Consider the following 18,700-nt stretch of genomic DNA (forward strand, 5'->3'; position numbering starts at 1 on the left):
TTTTATTTTTTTTATTTTTTTTTTTCCTCAATTCGATCTTCATTATCGTATGATGTTCAAAATTCCAAAAATGGATAAATCATATCAAACCAAATCAAATCAAATAATATTAAATCAAATCAAATAAAATCCAATATAATCTAAGATAATCAAATTTTTTATCAATATTTTATTGATTTTTTTTATTTTTTTTTTACAATCAATTTGAAACAAAATAGGTTTGGTCCAATTTAATTGTACTAATGATATTATGCATAGAGTTTAAAAGGGAATAAGAAATTGATTTACCATCTTGATCTAATAATAAAACATATGTTGGATTTCTTGGTGATTCGTCATCTTTTTTAATTTCTTGGATTGATAAATATCTATCATCTTTTGGTTTTAATGAAAGATCTAAATCTAAAAATAATAAAATAATAAAAAAAAGTTTTATAAAAAAAAATAAAATTTTATAAATTAATATTATTTTTTTTTTTTTTTTTTTTTTTTTTTTTTTTTTTTTTTTTTTTTTTTTTGTTTAAAATACTTACCCCATAATTTAATTGATAAAATAAAGTTAAATTTAAAATCAAATAAATAAAACTTTTGAGTTGAAATTACTAAATAGTAAGGTGTTTTCTTTTCATCATAAACCTTGAAATGAATTATATACCATTCTTTTGAAGAGAGTAATGATTGATGAGTGTTTGTAGTTTTAATAACTTGTTGAAGGAAAGATTTTTCAAATGAAAATGGTTTAATGATTGCATCAGGACCGATGAATCTTGGTGGTCTTGAACGTGATTTACTAGAGGCAGGATCCAAATAAGAGTTTCTAATACCTTGTGTTGCAGCATTAATCATATCGATAGCACCAACAGTTGGTTTTACAACTGTACCTAAAATTCCTTTACCAAATCCTTTAACCAAACCAGAGAAACCTTGATCTTGAAACTCTTTAACCGGTTGATCGAATAGACCCGATAAACCATGTGCCAAACCTTGAGTGAACCTTCCAATACCATTTGAAACACCATCGATTGCATGTTTTGGTTGAGTATGACGATCCCTCTGAGCAAGATAATTTTCATCCATTGAGAACGGCGCAATAGCTGAACCAACGGTATTTGTTAATTTACTAGCAGAATTGAAAATACCATAGATACTATTGGATACTAAACTTTTAGTACCTTTAACTAAACCTTTTCCAAAGTTTTCCGGATTATTTAAACCTTCCTTACTTTCATAAATGAAATCATTGATACCACGAGTGATGTTTTCAACCAACGATAATGGAGCACCAAACACATCAGAGTATAATAAAATCTTTGATACCTCCCATTTATAATGAGAAAACAATGATAATGCCAATGCATTTGCAGTAACGAATTGATGTTCCAATTTCCATGAACCTAAATGTAAACTTGCTTTATCAATATTTGCAATGGTTGAAAATACAGATGCCCATGGTCCAATCAATGGTCTTGAATGTGGTGATAAACAATAACTAATTGTAACATCAACCAATGGTAAATTTAAAACTTCAATATATAACCTCTTTGAATCAATAGAATGTGGTATTGGTAAATTTGAATATGGTAATTTAATTGATTTTATAATTTTACCATCATTTTTTTCTTTTTCATCATATTCATCGATATTATTAAAATCATTATTTTGATTATTATTATTTTGATTATTATTATTATTTTGATTATTAGGTAATTTAATTGATTTAATAAAATTATATAAATGAAATAAAATTGTTTCATCAATTTCAACATCAAAGGGTTGAATATCAAAATTTAATTCTTTTATATATTCAATACCAACTTGATGTAATTCTTTTGGTTGATATTGACCTGAACGTATTAATGATACATTAAAAGAATGTTTAGTTGGTTTTAGATTATTGGAATTATAAGATTGAATCATTACTGGATAAGGTGTATGATATAGTTGATTATCAACTTTAAAAGAATGAATTGATAAATTTATATTTTGTTCTGTTGAATATTGCTTAAATCTAAGTTGTAAACCTCTCAAGGTTATATACATCAATTCCTTTGGATGACCATCAATTAATGAAACACTAATACCACCAATACAAATTTCAAAATTTAAATTATTATTATTTTGATTATTATTATTTTGATTATTATTATTTTGATTATTATTATTATTATTATCTTTTGTTACTGAATTTAAATTATTATTATTATTATTATTATTATTATTATTATTATTATTTAATGTTTTTGAAATTGAATTATGATCATTTAAATCTGTTAAACGTAATATATTTGTTGGACCATTAGCAATGATATCTAATTTAATATCTAAAGTTTTGTTTGAATGTTTAACTTGATATGGTTGATGATATTGTAATTTATCTAAAGAAACACTCTTTTTATAGTTTGTATTTGGAATTGTAATACCTAAACGTTTTGTACCCATTGGATTTGACCAAACATATCTTTTGGATTGATTTGAAAAGATAGGAATTGGTTGTTCATTTGTATCGACTTGGTGGATTGCAATTGGTACTGATATTAAATTTTCAACTCTATAAGGTGGATAATCTTTTGTCTCTGGATTAACAACAACAAAATAAATTCCTTTTTCTTGTACCATTTGAATCATTGGTAAATAAAATTGATCATCACTACTACCACCACCACCACCATTATTATTATTATTATTACTACTACAATTTGAAAATGCTGAAGATGATGATAAATTTAATGGTGAAGTTGAAGATGATGAAATTGATGGTGAAGATGAGTTTGAAGAACCTGAATCACTATCACTATCTTGATCATCATCGATTGGTTTATCCAATTTAATATTGAATGAAATTGATTTATTAATATTGAAACAACCAGACCAATCATTATTTGGTGATAATCTAAAGGCAATCTTTTTTAATAATTGATCATCAAAAAAGTGAAATGGTATGGTTTCATTTGGATTTAAACAATAGTTTTTATAGAGATTAGAATCCTTTTGGCAATAGTATAATGGTTGAGCTAAATTATTAACCAAAATAAATTGTGGATCTACTGTTATATTTGTTGTTAATGATTCATTTGCAATTGAAGTTGAAATTAAGAATTGTAAAGAAAGTTTAGTAATTTTTGAAGATGTTGGTGACTCTTTTTGTTCCTTGATAATTGTAATGGGTTCTTGTTTATTTGGTTGAATCGAAATTGGTTGAGACCATTGAGAATTACCATCAACCTGTAAAACCAAATATGATGTATTATTACTGGTACCAACATTTGATGGAATTGGTGAAAACATTGATATTTGTGAAATATTTTTATCATTATACCATTTCTTTGGATCTTTTTTATAATCAATTGTTCCTTGAATTGGTTTAGTTGTTGCTGCTGTTGTCGTTGTGGTAGTTGTTGTTTTATTTTTTGGAGTATTTTTAGTTAATAAATTTGAAAATGTTTGTGAATTAAATACGGAAGCTATAATCACAGGTTGATCATGAATTGTATTATTATTGTTATTATTATTATTATTATTATTATTATTATTATCTGATAAATTATTTAATTTAAATGATAAATTTAAACCAATTTGATTTATGATTGAAAAGGTTGGATATAAACAAACATGGATTGAACCAAATAGTTCATTTTGAAAGATATTAACAAAAAAGGTTTGATCTGAAGTGGTTGAAATCAATTTTCTTGGTTGTTTGTTTATATAATTTTGAGAGGATTGATTAATTTGAATAAATCCACTAGAACCAAAACCTTTCATATGAACTTTAATCATTATTAAACGTTCAACATTTACACAATAGATACCTTTGGTTTGATTTTCTTGAATACTCTCTTTACCAACGGTTCTATTGGATTCTTGATCATGTAATGTAATATCGATAGGTATAATAAATTGATTATAAATTACCAATGGTGGTACAATTTTAATTATATGGTTTGTTTTTTGAATTATCCTATTCATTGATGATGATGATTGATTATCTTGATTCTCATCATTCACCATACTATTCTCATAATATTGTTGATTACTAATATGATGATAAGAGGGTTGATGCTGAGGAATTGTTCCACCTGTCAATGGATTAATTTGTTGATCTTCCAATTGGAAATTTGATAGATGTTGATCAATTTGTAGACAATAAAACTTGTTTGGTGGACAATCAAACAATAATGTACCAGGATGTAATAATCCATTATTACAATTCAAAGGATGAGTCCAACGTTGTTGATTATTTCCTAGATTTGCAGAGGATGAAAATGATTGATGAATCATTGGTCTAAAACTAAATATCATATCTGTTGTTGATGATGATGAGGAGGAGGAGGATGATGATGAATTGCCACCACATATAGATAAAGATTTCGATTGTTTTGGTTCTAAAATAAAAGGACATACTTTTCTTAATGTATGTGTAGGTTTATCCAAATATTCCAATGTATGATCAGTTTCATTTACAATCAAAACATTTGATCTTACAATTAACTCTTTTGTAAAATCTGATACCCTTACTTCAAATACCAATTGTTGAGATGGTAGTGATTTAGTTGAAGATGATACATTTACTTTTGGTATTAAACTACAAATATAAATTCCAGTTTTATGAATTGGTAAATTTGAAATTGCTTCAAAACCATCAACAACTATATTAATTCTAAATAATGATATCGATGTTATATCTCTATACTTTTGTGCATTATTAATTGATCTAAATTTATCCTTTTCTTGATTAGTATTACCATTTGAATATAATGTTTCTTTTAAATCTAAATAAATTTCACCACCATCTTCTAAAATTTTATTTTTAGTTGTTTGAGTTTTGCTTGAAGTTGTTGGGTTTGAAGTTGAAGTTGAAGTTGAAGTTGAAGTTGAAGTTGAAGTTGAAGTTGAAGTTGAAGTTGAAGTTGAAGTTGAAGTTGAAGTTGTAGTTGTTGAAGTTGATGGTGATGTCGAAGTTGACAATCCAACAAAATCATTTGATTGAGTATCACCAAAAGAAGATGCACAAATTATTGATATTTGATATTGTATCTCTAAACCAGTTTGATTTTTTAAAAGAAAAGGATGATAATTTTGAGATTTGTAATGTTGTAATAAATTATTATTTACGCCAGTTTTATAGCCAAGATCATAAGCTGATTGTGTTGAATCAGCTTTACTAATATCCATAGCAATCTCTATCAAAGGATATATCGTAGTAAAAGTATCAAACAATGATTTTGTTATATTTAAATTTAATTTCCCACTTGAAGAGATAACAATATTCTTTGATTGATCCTTTGTACCAATCTCTGATGTCTCAATACCAAATTTACAACCCCATTCCTCTATCATTGGTTCCCAAACTGATTTTGAAACATTGAAATAATTTGCAGCTATAAACATTGCAAATAATACTCTATTTTGTGCAACCTCTACTGAAATATCTCTAATTTTTAAATCAATAATACCACAATACTTATTACCATAGTCGTTAATTACTGTTAATTCAACTGATGGTGATTGAAAATTAACTCTTAAAATTTGTTGTTCTTGTTTTGATTTATCATCATTATTATTATTATTATTATTATTATTATTATTATTATTATTATTATTATTATTATTATTATTATTATTATTATTATTACTATTATTATTTTGTTGTTGATGTTGTTGTTGTAAATTATTTAAACTATTTATTAATGATTCAATATTTTTTGAAAGTGATAAAAATAATAATAAATCTTGAAATGATATTGAAATATGCATTGGATCAACAGCAATTAAAATATCAATTGGTAAATAATCTTTACCTTCAACCATTGAAATGTTTGTAGTGATTGATAATGGATCAATGATTGATTCAATGGTTTGATCGAAATTATCTGCTCTACATTTGAAGAGAATAAATTCATCAATACAAAGTTGAATATCTTTATAGGTTAGAGAATCACTTTTTTGAATGGTAACTTTACCAAATAGTGAACCTCTTGCAATGAGTAATCTACTTTCACGAGTAGCAGGATTATCAACAAATGATAGATCTATATTCGATGTCTCTATATGTACCACAGTATTTGTAGTCATTCTTTTCTTATTCTTTTCTTCCAACATTGCTTTAACTGTCGATTTCAAAGGATCCCTTCCAAATAAATGTGGATTATTATTCATGGTATCTACATTTAACACTGGTGAAGAAACGGGTGAAATCTCTGAAAGTGATGATAAAGCTTTAATTCCTGGCATAATGAAATCAATCATTGAAATTAATGATTCCGGTACTATAACACCTCTAAAATGATCCAATATCAATTTAACTTGAGTATCACCACCTCTTTTTTCAAATACATAAACTTGTAATTCTTTTTTCATTTCTTTTTTTTCCTTTTCATCTTTTGATAGTGGTGGTGATAAACCACTACCATCTGCTGATTGTTGATTCTTTTCCTTTGAATGATGAATAATACGACGAAAATGATTTACTGTTGATTTTCTTGTATCAGTTAAATCGATAGAACCCAATGAAAAATTTGAATATTCATTACCATTATCATATTCAATTAAAGAACATTCGAATTCATCAATTTCAAATGAAACTACAGATTCTTTATTCTTTCTAAAGAATTCTAAAGAAATATGAGGTAAATGAAATGTAATTTGATCTTTAATTGAATCCAATGATTTAATTATTTGTTGTTGTTGTTGTTGTGATGATGATGGTGGTGGTGGTGGTGGTGGTGAAGAAGAAGAAGAAGATGATGATGATTTATGATCATGTAAACTTTCTAAAATTGGAGTTGGTAATGGTAATCCAATTGGAACATCTACACTTTTAAAATCTTGATTTGAAGAAGCAACATTTAAAAAGTTTTGATAAAGATTATCAAGATTAAGCTGACTTTCAATTCTTCTATGATTTCTCTTCTTTCTTTTCTTTTGTTTAATAGTTGGTTCAATCAATGATTTAATGATTGCAATAGTTAATGAATATTGTTGATCCGATATCTTTAGATTAATTGGTGATATCTCTCCATCAACTTTTTGTTTTGGTTCATCTAATTGATCTTCTTCTAATAGTGATGGATTTAAAAATGATTCAATATTAACATGAACATTGATCTTATTTGAAATTGGTTCAATTGTTGATTCTAAAACTTTACCATTTTGAAATTTACATGCATGAAAATTGACTGACGATGCATAAACAAATACTTGTTCAGATGATAAAATTGTATTATCACCACCATTACTATTTGTTAAATTTGATTTATATTTATTAAATACAGAGATATGACCTAAATCTGCAATGATTACATATGGTGAATAATGATTCTTTGGAAAGATTATACGTGGTGTGTTAACATCAACTTCAAAGAGTATACGTTTCTGTTGATTTATACGACGAGTTGACATAATTTCTACAGCTCCTTTTGCACTATCAGCCAATATTTGATCGATTTGATTTGGTGCAAACTCTTCGAAATAATCGATTATTCTATCAATTAATGATCTTACAACTATTAATTTAACAGAACTCATTCTAACACCAATCTTTGTATCGAAAATTTCATTTTCATCTTGAAGTATACTAGTTGAATCTTTTAATGGAGATGAAGGTGGTTTCTCTTTTACTTTTTCAAATAGAGTAGTTGAAATGGTTTCTTTTGTTTCATTATCCAATGTAATTTTTGCAGTTGCTGTTGTTGTAATTGTTTCAAGTGGTTTTGAATTCTTTAATGTGTAAACATAAAATTCAATTATATGTTCACCATCTGTACCAAATAATGGATTCAAATCTTTTGAAGCTTCCTTTGAAATATCTGATATTGTTAAATTACCCAATTTAAATCTCATCATGGATGATTCTAAATCTATATCGAAATTAATTGATAAATCTGATACTGTCAATGCAAAATATGATTGATCATCTTCATTCAAATTAACTACCAATGATTTCATCTTTGTTGTTATTATAACAATTGAATTATCTTTATCAATTTTAAATGTTGAATTTTCAAATGCTTTACCTAAATTAATATGTGACTGTGATTTTTGTTTTTGAAGTGGTGGTGGTGGTTGTTGTTGTTGTTGTTGTTGTTGTTGTTGTTGTTGTTGTTGTTGTTGTTGTTGTTGTTGTTGTTTTTGTGGTATTGATTGTTGATTACTCTCACTTGTTGGTAATGGTTGATTATCTTTATCCTTTTCTAATCTTTTTCTTTTCTCTCTTCTTTTCATTACAGTTTCAACAATAGTTTTCTCAACAAAATCAACAAGATTCATAATTTTAATTACTAATTTCTTATTGATATTAACAAATAATGTATTGAATGAAACATCAATTTGTTGAGAAATACCACTATATTGAGGTGAATTTCTTTGAACTGATGATATTGAAATTGAAATTAAATGTTCTTCTCTCTCTATTCCACTACTATTTTCTAATTCTGATTGTAGTGGTTGTTGATTATTATCAATTGATGAATTTGCTAAATATTTAAAACTTTCATTTTTAAAATCTTGATAAAGATCTTCAATTGATAATTTCGCTAGAGAAAGTTTAATTGAAGTATCAAAGGTACGCTTTAAAACTTGAGCACTAATATCTGATAATATCATTCTAATGAATGGTTTATCATCTTCAACCACTTGTAATGATACGGTTGTTACAGAGAATGATACTTCTAAAATGGTATTATAAATCATTAAAATTGGTAATTGATCTTGAGTATGTTCTAAATCCATTGATTCTAATATAAATGATCCTTCTTTCTTTAATTTTGGTTTTTTAGATTTCTTTTTTAATGAATCATCATTACCACTACTCTTTTCTTTATCATCTTGGTCATCTTGAGTTGTTTTATCATTTTCATCATCGTTATTATCATCGTCACTATTCACTCCATTGTAATATTCTTCAATATCAACTTCTTGATCATGAATAACTGTTTCAAAATCAACTCTATCCAAATTACTATTATTGTTTTCATCTTCAGCATTCTTCTTTGAAGAAAAATGAGTTGAAATTTCAGGTGGATCATTTTGAAGGGTACTGATAATATTTATTAATATCTCTATTGATTTTTGAGATAATAACATATTCAATGAAGGTAAACCACCAAATAATTTCAATTTACTTAATAGTGTTTGTGATTTGATTATACATTTATAAATTTTGAAATTGATATCAAATTTCTCAACCAATTGAAGTGATTCACCTTGTGATGCAATATAGAATTGAATATTATTTAATTTCAATTCAAATAGATCATATAAATACTTTGTAACATTCTCTTCATCATAAACACTATTATCACTAATAATACTTGTATTAACTGATGGTGATTTAATATCAACACTACAACCTCCATTACTACTTGAGTTATCATCATTAGATGATGGATGTTGGGATTGTTGTTGTTGTTGAGCTTGTTGTTGAGCTTGTTGTTGTTGTTGGGATTGTTGTTGTTGCTGTTGTTGTTGCTGTTGTTGTTGCTGTGACTGTGGTTGAATTGGAATTTGTTGTTGCTGTTGCTGTTGCTGTTGTTGTTGTTGTTGTTGTTGTTGTTGTTGTTGTTGTTGTTGTTGTTGTTGTTGTTGTTGTTGTTGAATAATTGAAAAATCATTTTTTAAAATTGAAGATATTTCAATTTCTTCTGATAAAGTATCATCTTTATGAGTTACAACACTTTGTACAGAGAAAGAACCTAAATCTAATACTAATATTGGTGCTGAAGGTATTGTAAAGCTTTCAGGTATTAATACGTGTGGTGCATTAATATTGATATCTAAATCTATGGACTTATGATTCTCTAGTTCATGTTGAATACGTAATGTGGTTTTATCTTTAAATATTTTAATTTGATTACGAGCAGCCTCTTCAATCTCCTTTAATGTATCAGAGGGTGCATTTCCAAAGAATTCCAATATAGCATCCATCATTGATTTATTATAAACAACCTCCAATGGCAATGCTTCTATGAAAATTGAGAAATCTGATTCTGAATTTAATGGATTTTGTTGTAATGTCATTGAAAATAATGGTTGTTTTTCATCATTTGTATTATTTTCATAATCACCACTACCATCTGATTCTTCTCTTGATTCAGTTGTTCCTTTTGTTGAATATTTGTCATCACCCTCTTCACCACCATTATCAACACCACCACTACCACCACTACTACAATCATCTTTACTCTTTTTATCACATGATACTTTTTCAATACTACTTAATGAGCATTTTAAATTCTTATCAACATTTAATTTCTTTTCTTTTTCATCCTCTTGTTTAGTTTCTTCTTCCAATCGTTTATCTCTTGATGGTGAAGAAACTGGTGAAGGTGATGATGATACTATTGATAGATAGTCCTTATTTATATCCTCTACACCTTCACTATTACTATAGGGTAGAGTTCTTGAAGATGAATTTACAAATGTATTGTTTTTAACAACGATAGGTTTCATTAATATTGGAAATTGTGTATCCTTTGTAAAGAAATCACGTACATATATAGTCTCTAATATTGCTTGAACATATAATGATCCAACAAATTTATCAACTGCCACAGACATTCTAACCAATTCAATCATTAAATCTGCATTTCCTTTTGATGATGGTGGTGATTTTGAAGAGAAATGAGTAATTGGTGAATTTGGTGGTTGCAATCTAAATGCAACCGAACCACGATTCATTGTAAAATTAATTCTAGTTTTAACATAATCCTTTGGATAAACTATATTCTTTGATTTTTGATGTTCATCATATTCAATGGTTGAATAAAGTTCTCTCTTCTGTTGATCAGTTATATCTAATGTTCCCAATATTGATGAATCTTGATCCTCACTCTCATCTTGTTGTTGTTGTTGCTGTTTACTTTTATTTGAACTACCCCACCCAAACCATTTAAACCATCCTCCACTATTTTGATCATCTTTTGATTTATTCTTTTTATGACTAATTGTAGTAATTATTTTATTTTTATTCTTATTTTTATTATCTTGGTCATCATTTTTATTTTCCTCCTTTTTATCTATATTATCTTTATTTTCATTATCACCCATATTATTATTATTATTTACATTTTTATCACCTGATGATTTCATAATATCTTTACTATCAGTACTATTTGATGATGACGATGATGAAGTTGTTGTTGAAGTTGTTGAGGTTGTTGAACTATTATTATTATTACTGCTACTGCCACTACTACTATCATTATTATTATTTTTATTTGAAGAAATGATTTTTGGTGATATATTTGATTGTTGTTGTTGTTGTTGTTGTTGTTGTTTTTGTTGTTGTTGATGATTATCTTCAGCTTTTAGTTGAGCATCAGCTAACGATCTAAAATAAACTAAATCTTCAAAACTATATTCTTTTTCTAGACTATTTAATTTTGTAGTATTTAAATCTGAAAGTGTCTTTTTTCTCTTTTTCAATTTATATAGATGAATGTAATCCAATCTATCTTTTCTACGCTTATCAAAGAATTGTGGTGTCCATTTTCTAATTTTATCTCTAACATCTGCCAAAATACATTTACCTGCAAACTCCCAACGATCCTTTGCCGTCTTTAATACACCACCAGATTCTTTAGTTTTGAATTTTCTATATCTTTCACCTTTCTTTTGTGTTGTAAACCAATCAACTAATGCTAATATACCAGAGTATTGTTTTGATTCCAACTCTAAATTAATTTCATCAAATTCAAAATTTGCTGTATACAATGGAATATATTTATTTGGTATTATTGATTTATTTATTAATAACTATTTTTAATTAATTAATTAATAGAAAAGAATGAGAAATATTATTAGTAAATAAAAAATCAATTAAATATATTCTTTTTTTTTCACTAATACTTACTTTTAATGAACCACAAACTGGATGTAGTAAATAATTATGTTGTGGTTTTATTAATTGAGTTTCTTTTGGTGGTGGTGATATTGGTGGTGTTGTAGTAGTAGTGGATGGTGATGATTTCTTTGGTATTAATTTTGTCATTAAAGATTTAAATTCAGAGATTGATTTATAATTTAAATCTGGTTTATCATTATCAGCATCCCAATAGATTGATAGATTTTGAAGTGTAATTAATTTATGTACCAATGTATGTGGTGTATGTATGAATGATGGTTTCCATTCTTCATTGGATGATTGTGCCAATAGATGTTCCAATGTTACACCAAAACAATAGGGTGTTGTCGGATTGGTTACACTATCTTCAAATCTTATATGTACATTGTAGATCATAATTTGTAAATTATCAACTATCTTATTTCTTAATTTCTCTGCAAATGATGATGAATCAATTAAACCACCTGATTGTGAATCATTTTCATTACCTTGATTATCAACTAAAGTTTTATAAACATCATCTTCATCTTCCATTTCATAATCATCTTCTTCATCATCATCATCATCATCATCATCACTTAAATCATCCTCTTCATCATGATCATCTTGTTCTTCCTCATTATCATAATCACCTTCAGTTGCTTCTTGAAATTCATCATCATCATCTACATCCATATCTGTATCATCAGATTTATTTGCATCTTTACTTGAATTATCATCATCATCATATAGTGATGATGAAGATGATGATGATGAAGAAGGTATATTTGATTCCGAAACCAAATTACTATTGTTGTTATTATTATTATTACTATTTACAGGTGATGCATTTTTTGCATCTTTTTTTCTTTGTCTCAATTGTTGTTTTAATTGGTTTTTAATTTGTTTTTTTTGTAATCTCTTTTCTTTAATTAAATTATTTCTAATTTCTCGTTTCTCTTTTAATTGTTGTTGTTTCTTTCTTTTCTCTTCTTTTAATGCTTCATAAATTTTCAATTTCTTTAATTTCTTTTGAAGTAAAAGATCTTCATCTTCTTCATTCCACTATGTTTATTGAAAAATAAATAAATAAATAAAATAAAGAAAATTTATTAATGTATGTATAATTTGAAAAAAAAAAAAAAAAAATTTTAATACTTACAACAGTTGTTGATTTTGGAGAAGCTGTAATGTATAATTGATCGATAACAACAATTACAGGTTCAGTTTTTAAATTATTCCAAGGTATTTTAAGTGATAGTTTACCTAAGAAACCCTCTTTAATTGTAAAGGGTAAATTAAATTTCTCTAATGCTCTACTTTTTAATTCTAAATTCTCTAATGAAACATTTCCACTCCAAATACTAATATTTAGATTATCAGTGTTTAAAGCTTTAATATACTCTTTTAAATATCTAGTCAATAAATTTGATACTATCGATTCAAACATCTCTTTTATTGATAAATTTATCAACTGATATCTGTATGTTTTTTTTTTTTTTTTTTTTTTTTTAATTTTCTTTAAAAATTAATTATTATTATCATATGTTTTATTAATTTTTTTTTTTTTTTTTATATGTATATTTTATGTGTTATGTTATTAATAATTTCATTAATTAAAATTGTGTGTGCAAACATTCGTGTTCATAAAGTGGGAAAAAAAAAAATTAATAAAAATTTAAATAAAAAAATAAAAAAAAAATTTTAATAAAAAAAAAAAAAAATAAAAAAAAAAAATAAAAGCAATTAAATTGCGGGTTTTATTAAAATTTGAAAACTAAATATTTTTTAAAATCATTTGTTTAATGTTTTGTTTTAACCTTTTTAAGAAAAAAAATAAATAAATAAAATAAAAAATAATATAAACAGTATCTCTTCAATTTTTGATAAATATTAAAAATAAAAGGAATTAAATAAAAAATGAACAAAAATAAATGATGCTATCATTTTAATATTATTATAATTATTGTTTTTACTATTATTTTATTTCCATCATTTCTTAGATGTTTATTTTTATGAGTCCCAAAAGATATTTTTTTTGACATCTGAGAACTTTTCTAAATACTGATGATTTAATTTGAAACTAAAAAAAAATAAATAAAAAAAATAAAAAATATCTTATTTCTAGTAAAAAAAAAAAAATATCTTATATTTTTTTTTTTTTTTTTAATCCCTGGTAAACCAAAATATCTTTGGGAAATTTTTATTTTATTTTTATTTTATTTTTTTTATTTTTTTATTTTTTTTTAAATTCGCTGTTTTTTTTTTTTTTTTTTTTTAAATTTCTTTTTCATTCCCAATCAACTTCAAAAAAAAAAAAAAAATGATCAAAAAGATTATATTATTTTTTGCAGTTTTAATTGCAATTGTAATTGGTCAACAACCATTGAATGTTGTACCATATCCTCAACAAGTTTCTATTGGTACTTGTGTCATCCCAGTTGCACCAGGATCAATTCTTATTGAATCAAATATTGAATCAGCAACATTTAGTGTTTCAATGGATAGATATACCAATTTATTCTTCCCATTTAGTAATGAAAGTGAGCCATCATCAAATGAAAGTTTTTTACTTTCAGTTACAATCTATAGTGATGATGAAACTCTTCAATTAGGAATTGATGAAAGTTATTCATTAAGCATTGAACAAGGTTCCTACCAATTGAAAGCAACCAACATCTATGGTGCAATGAGAGGTTTGGAAACTTTCAAACAATTGATCGTCTATAATGAATTGGAAAATAGTTATTCAATTGTATGCGTATCAATTAGTGATTCACCAAGATATCCATGGAGAGGTTTCATGGTTGATTCGGCCCGTCATTACATCCCAAAGAATATGATACTTCATATGATCGATTCATTAGGGTTCAGTAAATTCAATACATTACATTGGCATATGGTTGATGCTGTTGCATTCCCAGTTGAATCAACCACTTATCCAGATTTAACCAAAGGTGCTTTCTCTCCAAGTGCAACTTTCTCTCATGACGATATTCAAGAGGTTGTAGCATATGCTAAAACCTATGGTATTCGTGTAATTCCTGAATTCGATATACCAGGCCATGCTGCTGCTTGGGGAATTGGTTATCCAGAATTGGTTGCAACTTGTCCAGATTATGCTGCAAATGTTAACAATATTCCATTAGATATTTCAAATCCAGCTACCTTTACATTCATTCAAAATCTTTTCACTGAAATTGCACCATTATTCATTGATAATTATTTCCATACTGGTGGTGATGAATTAGTTACTGGTTGTTGGCTTGAAGATCCAGCAATTGCAAATTGGATGACAAAAATGGGTTTCTCAACTACTGATGCTTTCCAATATTTTGAAAATAAGTAAATATTATTACTATTATTATTATTATTATTATTATTATTATTATTATTATTATTATTATTATTATTATTATTATTATTATTATTATTATTATTATTATTATTATTATTATTACTATTATTATTATTATTATAATTTTATTAAATTTATTAATTTTTTTATTTATTTTTATTTCTATTTTTTTAGTTTGGATGTTACTATGAAATCAATTAATCGTACTAAAATTACATGGAATGATCCAATTGATTATGGTGTTCAATTAAATCCAGAAACATTAGTTCAAGTTTGGAGTAGTGGTTCAGATTTACAAGGAATTGTAAATAGTGGTTATAAAGCACTTGTATCATTTGCATGGTATTTAGATAAACAAAATCCAGATAATAACATTCATTATGAATGGCAAGATACTTGGCAAGATTTTTATGCTGCTGATCCAACAAATAATATCTCTACAAACGCTGAAAATATTATTGGTGGTGAAGCAACAATGTGGGCTGAACAAATTAATCAAGTAAATTGGGATGTTAGAGTTTGGCCAAGAGCAATCGGTATCGCTGAAAGATTATGGTCTGCTCAAAGTGTTAACTCTGTCTCTTTAGCACTCCCACGTATTGGTCATTTTACTTGTGATCTCTCACGTCGTGGTATTCAATCTGGTCCATTATTCCCAGACTATTGTCCAATGCAAGATGATTTGGTTTTCACTATGAAACCAAATACTAAACTTTCAAAATCTGAAATTAAATTAATTTTAAATAAATAAATAAATAAATAATTAAATAATTAAATTATAAAATATATATATATTTTTTTTTTTTTTTAAATTAATCAGGAAAAAAATAAAAAAATAAACAAATAAAAAAATAAAAAATAAAAAAAATAAAAAAAAAAAAATTTAAATAAAAAAATTAACACCACAGTAATAATTAATAATAATTTATTTGTTATTTTTTTTTTTTTTTTTTGATAAGTTAATTATTGAGGAAGGAAAAATTCAAAAACTATTAGATAATTATTATTATTATTTTTTTTTTTTTTTTTTTTTTTTGGGAAATAGAATAAAAATAAAAATAATAATTATTAAAAAAATATTTATTAAAACTTCGTGTTGGGTTCTAGATGTTTTTAATTTTCTTTTTTTAAAAAATTCTGAAATGGGATTTTTGGTAAAAAAAAAAAATTGTTAAATGTCAATAAAACACCATTATATGAATATTGTTAATTATTATTTCAAAAGGAAGGTTTTATTTTTATTTTTTTTTTTATTTTTTTTTTTAAAAATGGATATTTATTTTGTTGTGTATAATGATGAATGATAGTGTCATTTTCAATTCAATTTTATTGAAATTTCAAACCATTAAAATGCTAATTGGACCGAATTGGTATGAATAAAATACAAACCTTTTTTTTTTTTTATTTTAAAAAATGAAAAAAAAAATAAAATAAAAAAATAAAAAAAAACAAATTAAACTGTTTTTTTCAAAATATCTATTCAATTTTATTTTAAAAATTTTTTTTAAAAAAAATCCCAACCTCAGCTCTGAGACTTTAAAAAATCCCAACCGATAACAATTGTTGAGCGATGAAAAAAAAAAAAAAAATTTCAAAACCCCATCCTACATACAATAAACACCAGGAAATTTTAAATCAATTAATTTAAATTTTTTAAATTTTATTTTTATTTTTATTTTTATTTTTAATAATTTTATTTTTTTTTTTTTTTTTTTTTTTTTTTTTTTTTCTTATAAAAAAAGATCTATCCATTTATTTTTTTTTTTTTTTTTTTTTTTTTTATTTATTTTAATTTAATATAACAATTCTTTTTTTTTTTTTTAAAAAAATAATTATTTATTTATTTATATATTTATTAACCCCACCAATTTAAATTTTTTTTTTTTCATAATTGTAAGTTGTAAAAATAATAATAAAAAAAAAAATTTTATTCGTTAAAGAGTCATATGATTTTGATTATTTTTAAATTATAATAATCAAAACTAAAAAAAAAAAAAAAAAAAATATCTTAAAATTTTTTTTTTTTTTTTGATTTCTCATAGCATAACCGTGCCCCAATATTAAAATTCCAAAATGGATTTTTTTTTTTTTTTTTTTTTTGTGGGGGTTGAGTTTTGTTATTATAACAAAAGAAATTTAGATTTTTATCAAATAATTTTTTTTTTTTATTTTTATTTTTTTTTTTTTTTACCTACCTAGATATTTTTTTCAAAAATACTTACTCTTTTTTTATTTTTATTTTTATTTTTATTTTTATTTTTATAAAAAAAAAAAAAAAAGTATTGTAAATACTTTTTTATTTTTTTTTTATTTTTTTTTCCAAAACAATTTAATAAATAGATTTATTGTGTAAATAAATAATATATATAATATATATATATATATATAAATAAACATTTTTTTTTTTTTTCTCGATTAAAAAAAAAAAAAATAAAAAAAAAAAAAATAAACAATAAATAAAAAAAAAAATAAAATAAAAAAATGAAACATATTGGTAGAATTGTATCATTCCCAATTGGTTTAGTTTTAATCGCAGTTGGTATTATTATTTTTGTAGTTGTTAATCGTACAATTAAAGATGAATTTAAAAAAGCAGCCGTTGTAATTCCAGATAATGGTGCAGAAGAAATTGTTGATCCATGGGTTCGTTTCATTGGAAATGAAGGAGATCCAAACAATGTTAGAACCTATACCTTTATGGCATATAATTTAACCAATCCAATTGAAACCATGCAAGGTCATTTACCAAAATATCAAGAAGTTGGTCCATACAGTTACAATTACATCTATGAACGTATCAATGCAAACCTCTATGAAGATGATGAAAAATTAAGTTTCAAACTTTGGAAACGTTATTTCCCAATTGTTGCTGATGGTTATAGAGATCCAACCAAAGATACTATCTATCATTTCAATTTAGTATATGGTGCTGCCGTTAAACAAGCAGGTAGTGAAGTTGCACTTTCAGTAGCTTTAACAGCAGCTGCAATGGGTAAAATTATCACTGGTCTCACTGACCCAAGCTTTAAAGTTAAAGCTGGTTTCGCTGCTGCACCAACAGTTACTGCTGGAGCTTTTTCAAATCTTTTAACTGCAGCTGGTAATGACCCAGCTACTGCATGTGGACTTTGGCAAACTAGTACTAGTTCCAGTACTCCATTAGTTCCATTTTCTGTACCAATTATTGCTGGTAGTCCATCAGATATAAGTCAAGCTCAATGTCAAGCATTATTTGATCCATCAAATAAATTCTCTTTAACTGATCCAACAAATGTAGGTGTCTACCTTTTAAATCCAGCTGGATCCAAAGCTGCATTATTAGCTTCACCATTTGGTTTAACTAGTAAGTATATTTATAATTAGTAATAAAATATATTTTATATATTATATATATAAATATAGTTTTATTTATTAAAATATTAATTTTTTTATTTTAAATTTAAAAACTAAAGGTGTTCAAGCTGATTTAATTATGAAATATCAATTAGCATTAACATCAACTTTTGTACCAACAACTCTTGTTTCTA

General features: G+C 25.2%; 3 protein-coding genes across 3 annotated transcripts in view; 2 read left to right on the forward strand and 1 right to left on the reverse strand.

The window, feature by feature from the left end:
• Nucleotides 1-199: 199 nt before the first annotated feature.
• Nucleotides 200-13,265, reverse strand: vps13F (vacuolar protein sorting-associated protein 13 family protein; the record flags this gene model as incomplete). The annotated part of the gene is made up of 4 exons (XM_632305.1): nucleotides 200-402; nucleotides 534-11,748; nucleotides 11,846-12,880; nucleotides 12,978-13,265. 4 exons carry the CDS (start codon nucleotides 13,263-13,265, stop codon nucleotides 200-202), a joined length of 12,741 nt encoding a protein of 4,246 aa, XP_637397.1.
• An 873-nt stretch (nucleotides 13,266-14,138) lies between these two features.
• Nucleotides 14,139-15,924, forward strand: nagA (glycoside hydrolase family 20 protein; the record flags this gene model as incomplete). Its single annotated transcript, XM_632306.1, has 2 exons — nucleotides 14,139-15,160; nucleotides 15,348-15,924. The coding sequence occupies 2 exons, from the start codon at nucleotides 14,139-14,141 to the stop codon at nucleotides 15,922-15,924; spliced, it is 1,599 nt and encodes a 532-aa protein (XP_637398.1).
• A 1,730-nt stretch (nucleotides 15,925-17,654) lies between these two features.
• lmpB (hypothetical protein) overlaps nucleotides 17,655-18,700 on the forward strand; it is a gene marked incomplete at both ends in the record, with an annotated part of 2,377 nt that continues 1,331 nt past the window's right edge. The window contains 2 exons of the mRNA XM_632307.1: nucleotides 17,655-18,516; nucleotides 18,626-18,700. The exon at nucleotides 18,626-18,700 is cut by the window's right edge and continues 1,331 nt beyond it. Coding sequence (XP_637399.1) covers nucleotides 17,655-18,516; nucleotides 18,626-18,700 — 937 coding nt within the window. The remainder of the gene's footprint in view (nucleotides 18,517-18,625) is intronic.

Source organism: Dictyostelium discoideum, assembly GCF_000004695.1.
Source record: "Dictyostelium discoideum AX4 chromosome 4 chromosome, whole genome shotgun sequence".
In the NCBI taxonomy this organism is placed as follows: Eukaryota; Evosea; class Eumycetozoa; order Dictyosteliales; family Dictyosteliaceae; genus Dictyostelium; species Dictyostelium discoideum.